Source organism: Epinephelus moara, chromosome 3 (assembly GCF_006386435.1).
Source record: "Epinephelus moara isolate mb chromosome 3, YSFRI_EMoa_1.0, whole genome shotgun sequence".
In the NCBI taxonomy this organism is placed as follows: Eukaryota; Metazoa; Chordata; class Actinopteri; order Perciformes; family Serranidae; genus Epinephelus; species Epinephelus moara.
The window spans coordinates 31,857,687-31,864,792 of NC_065508.1; the positions used below are offsets into that span (position 1 = coordinate 31,857,687).

General features: G+C 41.3%; 1 protein-coding gene across 3 annotated transcripts in view; it reads right to left on the reverse strand.

Moving 5' to 3' along the window:
- LOC126388306 (major histocompatibility complex class I-related gene protein-like) overlaps positions 1-832 on the reverse strand; it is a 32,332-nt gene extending 31,500 nt beyond the window's left edge. For all 3 annotated transcript variants that reach the window (XM_050041359.1, XM_050041360.1, XM_050041358.1), the window contains exons 1-2: positions 691-832; positions 231-491 (exon numbers count right to left, since the gene is read on the reverse strand). In XM_050041359.1, coding sequence (XP_049897316.1) covers positions 231-491; positions 691-739 — 310 coding nt within the window. In that variant the 5' untranslated portion in view covers positions 740-832. The remainder of the gene's footprint in view (positions 1-230; positions 492-690) is intronic.
- Positions 833-7,106: the final 6,274 nt, after the last annotated feature.

Here is a 7,106-nt window from a genome sequence, read left to right on the forward strand (position 1 = left end):
AGAAGTGCTCACTAACACAGATTTAGACAGATTTGTGAACAATATTGGAGGGAAATGGTCTTTTGTGTGTATAGAAAATGTTTTAGATCTTTGAGTTCAGCTCATGAAAAATGGGAGCAAAAACAAAAGTGTTGCGTTTATATTTTTGTTCAGTGTACTTACATATCATGACATCAATATAATTTCCAAACAGTCCTAACCAGTGAAAAACAGAATACCAAATATTTTACCTCCACTTTGGTTGAAGCGCTGTTTCAAATCATGTATTGTGGTTTTGAAGAAGTTGGGGTAATAACACTGTTGGGTGTGCCTCTCCAAGATCCGAGGATTGTCTTCATAGGCTTTTTTCATCCAGTCCTGTTTTGGTTCCACTTTCTTGTTGATGCTGTCGCAGTTAACCGCCACAATGCCATCAACCACTGCAATACCGACAAACATGAAGTCTTGCTCTCTAGAAGATGTAGTTAAGGCATACCTCAGGGTGTGTTTCACTGCAGGACAAACAAGGTTTATACACACATTATAAATATACGCACATTGTCATCACGCACATCATATATTAGTAGGATTCAGTTAAAACATACAATCTTATGGAGCTGAGGTGAAACAAAATCCCTAGAGTGTCGTTGAGGTACACAGGAGTAAAATACAGAGCAAGTGGAAAGTTAAAGATTTCAAATATGATCTTACCTGCTGATGAAAAGTGACAGAGAAAAAGCATCAAAAATAACTTTTTCATCTTGTCTTAATAGAGCTGGTTCAGCTGTTTGGTCTTCTGTCCAGTGTTGTTTACTCTGTTACTTATCTGCGTCAACTGAACTCTAGACTGTACCAAAGTTAGAGGGGATTCCCAGAGAGCAAAGAGAGTGAAAGCGAAAGTGTGGGCTCACATGCTCACACCAGCAAGGGACTGAAGAAACTCATTAACATAACGGTTTTGTTCAACAATGACTAGCATACGTTGGAAATTAGTGATGCTGAAATTGCACTATATTATATTTTATAACCTTTATTTCAATCGGCCATTCATAATTTCTTACCGCTCAAAGCCCCTGTAATGTGAACCTCTGAGGAGAAAAATATTGTGGAGTAGAGTGGACTGCAGAGTAATGTCAACTCAAACTATAAATGGCACCAAAGTAAATGTAAGTGTGAGTTTCAAGTGCAGGTCATAAGGACTAAAGATAGAAAGATAAAGCGTTGCACATTTACTATACAGCATCTCAAATATGTTTCACAGGGTGGATCTGAATTTCTGTTTCAGGAGACAGAAACTCCTGTCAGTGTGTGCAGTGTGCGCATTTTCTAATGCATAGTTATGTCTGTGGGCTACAATTTGTAGTACAAAAATGTGTCTTTTTTTAAATGAATTGATAAAGTTGTTGCATTCTGTATGTTGCATCTCTTTAAATTAACATGCTGTGCTCAATACTGCCTCTACTGTAAATACTGTGTGTAGTCTGTCTGCTTACATGATTCATAAAGTGAGAACTGCTCCAAATAATCCTGCTGACATCACAGAATTTATTTGGGTCATCCAGAAAATGGGCTTTGAAGACTTGCTTTTAAAGTTTTAGATGTTTGATAAAGTTCAGAAACATCTTAAAGATGGCTCCTGTACTCCAAATGATCTGACTGTATCAATTTGAAACATGTAGGCTACGCAATAACTCACCAATGTACAAATTGCACAGAGGGTCAAGTGAAGTGCCTTTAAATCCTGGAGCATCAGTCAAGCATGAAAATTGGCAAAATTAGAAATGCATTGCACATACCTGTTATTGTATTATGACTGAGATGTTAAATCAATAAAATGAAGGTTTTCGTATATTCAATTAACATTTGGATGATGATGAGTATTGGTAAGAATCAGCCTGTCAGGGTCACTTTTTACACAGTGATCCTCGTGATTGACAAATGAAAGGCTCCTCTGGAATAATAAGGCTGTCCTTCTGTCAGACATTATGTAATCACCTCAGTTCATACAATGTTCACACTGCTCCACTGGCTGCCCATACACTTTAGGATTCATTTTAAAATTATTTTATTTGCTTTTAAATCCCTCAATGGTCTTGCCCCGCCCTACCTCTCTGAGCTGCTGCATACCTATTCACCTACCCGCTCACTCAGGTCAGCTGATCAGCTGCTCCTGACTGTGCCAAAAACTATCTATATCCTTTGTGAATAGGACGTTAAGACGGAGCAAACTGCGGGTGCAAGTGAAGTGCAATTCAAGGTGCTATCAGCGGCCGCAGTTCGTTCTTTGTGAATTAGGCCCAGTGTGTTTTAGTGAAAGCAGCAGTATCTTGCAAGTTACACGCTCGTCCTCTCTCATTAAAAAGATGGCGAAGAAGGACAAAAAGTCAGATAATGTATTTAATCACGAACTTTATCTTGGGAGGAAAAAAGCAAACAGTTTATTTCTTAACAGTGTTTGCATGAAACCTGAACACTTTGAACCCTTTATGGATAGGGCTGTACCCAAATATTTGGATATTCGATATTCGTTTCTATGGGTAGGTATTCGTTATGAAAATTTGGTATTCGATTTTCGTTTTTTTTCGTTTTTTTTTTCCTTTTTACATATTTTTATATAGGCCTAGCTGTTTTTTCGTTATTTTTTGAATTTAATATGAATTATGGAACCGTTTTTGTCAACGTTTGTTTCCCCCGTTTTGTACAATTAATTATTGTTTAAAGTTTCAACAAGTTTCTGGAGTGCCTGACACAAGTGTGTTTTGAAAACGAACGCGGACTGTCACCTGCTCAACGCATCAGTACCTTCGGATGCCGTGACAGTAATACCCTAATGATTATAATAACAATAATGTCAAACTATCATTTACAGACCGATTTAACAGACGATCACTGCTGCCCGACCCGCAGGTCCATTTGCGGGTCCCGCGGGTTACGGGTCGACCTGCGCATCACTACTCAGCTCAGTCTATAAGGCTGTACACAACAGTAAGGCTATAGACATTATATCACTGCACTGCTGATTAACCATTTTATTGCAGCACAGAGTGTCTGCCAGCAACCAGTTACTTGCAGAGGCTTCCTACAGCTTGTTTCAACAGTTCCGATTTAATCAGACAAATTAAACAGGATGACTAGCCAATGTGAAAATCAAAAGAAAGCATAGAATAATGTACTGAAGGAGACTGTTGTGCCATCACATTTTTTTGTGGTTTGAGAGCAAAGATCCGGCCGCCGCTGTGCAAAACTCCGCAATTCAATTCTCAAACTTGATTGACAATCAGTTTCGGAGTGGGGCTGGTTCGGAACGGCGGTGTTTCGGAATGGAGGGCTGTCCCCTGTTGGAACATTGTGCGCACAGCCCTTCACCACCTGGATCCTAAAATAAACACCTGTTTTATTAGGCCTACATAATCATGCTTCCGTGTTGCGCCATTCATAAAGATCTTATTTCTGTCATTCAAATAACAAGAACTGTGGTTTAATACTCTTAATTATAACAGCCAATTTATTGAAAAATGACGGGTTTAAATCATAATTAAAATCCCGTCATAATTTAAATCCCGTCCCGGACATAACGTGCACGGGCTCGGGCCGGGTCGGGCTGGATTTTTTGGGCCCGATCTAAGCTCTCTTAGCCGCTCTCGTTTCCCCTGAGCCGCCTCAAGAACTGCCTGCTCTCGCCCTGCAGCTATGCGGAGTCCCTCCTGATCAAAACGCCGCTCCACCTCTGTGCACAGCGGGTCCAGGGCCTCTGAAGCCTATGTTGTCAGGCAGGCTGCATATCACATCAAAATGCATAGATCTATGCATTCATGATATGAAAGAGATAAATGTAAGTCAGACAAATTGAGTTTAAATTCAGGTTCTTTATTTTTTGTTTTATGTTTGTGTACTACGGAGCCGTGGAGGGGCATTGAGAAAAAAATAAAACACACCAGCGCTAGAAATGTTTGATTGCGAACCAGATAGGCCTACAATTTGGCTCGCTTTTTGATTTATTTCTATTTTTTATAACTGGGGAGTTCTTGCAATACGGTGCCAGGGTTAGTGGGGATTACTGCTAGGTGATGTTGGATAGAGCCAGACGGCTGAGAGTCTACCCGGAGCCTGCCGAGGATGCTCAAGGCTTTACCGGGCTGGTTAGGCAGTAACAGGTGTGCACAATTGAGTGCCTGCTGGAGGCTGTATCTTTCTCTCTATATGGCCCCTCTCTGTATTTTACCTACTGTATGAATGGAAGTGAAGAGTGAAAGTCTTTTTTACCGTAAGTAATGTAATATAGGGACCTTTGATTCGGCTTAAAAATAATGTGGCAGGAGGGTAAAAGTGGGGTGGCCAATGGCCCCCTGGCCCCCCGGCTTCTGGCGCCGTTGCCTCAAAGTATGCTAAAAGGCTGTAGATGCACAAATAAGTTTAAACATTATTGCCCTTACAAATGTAACCAAAACAAATCTGTCTTCAGATTGAACTGATTCCTTATTCATTAATACCCATTGAGTGCACAGTTGCCCACGTACAGTTTCACATGGTGTGTGTTTGGGATACAGGTCATAGGAAATTGCAGATTAAATAGTCAACTGAACCCATTAAGAAGAGCAATGTATTCAGACATTTTGTGAATTTGATAGCACGATTGCTTTATTGAAAGTACAGTAGTACCATTGCCAATAGTGGGATAGTTAGTGGGCTAAAAACTGTACATTAGCAGTTGAGGTAGCACGTTGAAAGGCAGACAGTTAAGGTATTTATATGTTGTATTGACTTAAAAGTGGGGCGCACTGGTAGCTCACATGGGAAAGGTGCGGCTAGCCCTTGTTGCAGCAGCATACCCTATCATGACTTAGTCATACCAAAAATTAGAAAAAAACCCCCAAACATTCGGCCACAGGGGGAGCCACAGCAATCAGTCACATTTTAGCCATTTTTAAGCATTTTTCTGTTATAGCACCATCCAGTTGCCAATTAGAGTTAAATTTCTCCAGTCACCTTGAGGCGTCCTGTTCTACATATCTACCAAGTTTAGTAAAAATCGATATGGCGGTTAGGCCTAGATAAGAAATTAGCTCTCTAGCGCCCCCATTTTGTTTGATGGGGTCAATAATGGAGGGGTCCCCTCAGATTATGTGTGGTCATATGCCTACAAAGTTGATCGGTGAAACCCTTGATGTTATACACCTTTATGTGATGAGCCACGCCCTCCGCAATATTCATTGCCTTATGTTTGAAATTGGATAAGCCCCTTGAGATGCATCATCTTGTTTTAGATTGATTCCAAAGTTTACTTTTTGTAATACATGATTTATGTGGTTTGAATGAGTGTTCAGGATCTAGCCACACACCTAGATATTTGAAACTGTCATCTTGCAGTAGTGTGCCGTCATTAGATAATTATACAGGAACTTCAAGATTTCAGTTTTTGCCTGGTACCAAAAATCATTAAGATTTTGTTCTGTTGAGCACAAGCTTATGATAACTGTTAGCGGGGTAGTATGAACCCAAGAGCAGTACGTAGGACCACAGAATCAGTTCAATCACAGCTTCTTTTATTTTTAGCACACAGTCAGGTTCAGGGCAGACAGCAGAGAATAGTCTGACTAGAGCACAGTTCACTGAGTCTTTAAGATGGCGGGAGAGTGATCTCTCTGGTGAAAACTCAAACAGTCTCTGAAAAAGCAGGCTGGACGAGGGCTCAGTTCAGAAGCCTGCGAGACACAGACGTGCCCGTATAGAGAACACACAGGCAGACGAAGAGCAGAAAACTCACTTCAGACCGGAGATCGTGGCGGACATCCACCAGCCGGGCAGACAGAAACCAGGAGGACAAGGCAAAACTTGTGGTCAAGGACAGAAGGCTGAGGTGGTTTACCGGGGATCAGACAGAGCAGGCAGGTCGGGAACAAACAGGATCGGAACCGTAGAGTCAGGCAGGCAACCACTGGAAAGTCTCGCATGGCAAAGAACAATCTGGCAACTGGTGAGTGTGGGACTGAGGCTTTTATGCTGGCTTGATTGCTGGGGATGAGCTACAGGTGTGGGTGATCAGGAGAGCGAGAGCAGGTGTGGGTGATCAGGAGAGTGAGAGCAGGTGTGGCTGATTGGCAGGGAGAGACTGAGGTGCATTCAAGAGCAGAATGTGACAGATAACCACTCTTGTACCAAATCAAAATCAAATTGAAGAGAGGCTTGAATTTGTGATACATCAGGCTGGGATGAATATATGACGGTGTAATCGGCATAAAATTGAACACGGCAGTTGGTCAGAGTAGACGGTAAATCATTTACAAAGATAGAGAACAAAAGCAGAAGCTCTGTTTTAGTAAGTTTTACAACTTTTGCCAAGAGGGAACTTTAGATATTGGTCCCTAGATTATGTTCAGCTTGTTTCATGCAGATCGGTCAAACTTCCTAGGAAGAGATCGATTTTAAGTGTTTTTCAAAAAATCCAAAATGGTGGAAAATCTATATAACCGGAAGTTATGGGTTCTTGAGGCAAATTTGTTCCTCGTGAGGAGAGGCATCTCTGTGCAACGTTTCATGTCTCTACGACATACGGGGCATGAGATATGCCCATTCAAATTTTGCAATTTCAATCGGTTGCTATAGCGCCCCCCTTTGGCCAATTGATGTAATATTGCTTCATTCGCATCATCGCCAAATTTCACATGGAGGTCAGTGAGGAGAAAAACGTGGAAAAGACACACACAAAGACACACCCACAGACAGAATTTTGATTATTATATAGTAAGATATAGTAAGATAATATCAGTCAAAGATATGTGTAAAAAAAAAAAGAGTATTGAGTATTTTATACAGTTTGTGGTGCCAGTAGAGGGTGTCAAGATGACTTTCTCTTTTCACTGCAAAAGAATCAAGACAGGCTCCAAGAGCTCAAACAGGACCTCTGCTGTCCAAATGAAGTTATTACAAACCGTCCTCAGTCAGAAAGTGAGTCCTTTTTCTTGTACTGTATGGTCCAAAATATGTCCAAATAATTGGGACTGGAGCTGTTTCTCTTGGTTTGGGCCAGCCCCCCTTTGTTCCAAGTAAAGGACACCTTAATGCTAGCCACACTGGTATTTTAACATTGCACTCTCCCAACAGTTCACTGTTTGGTGGTGGTGGCACAA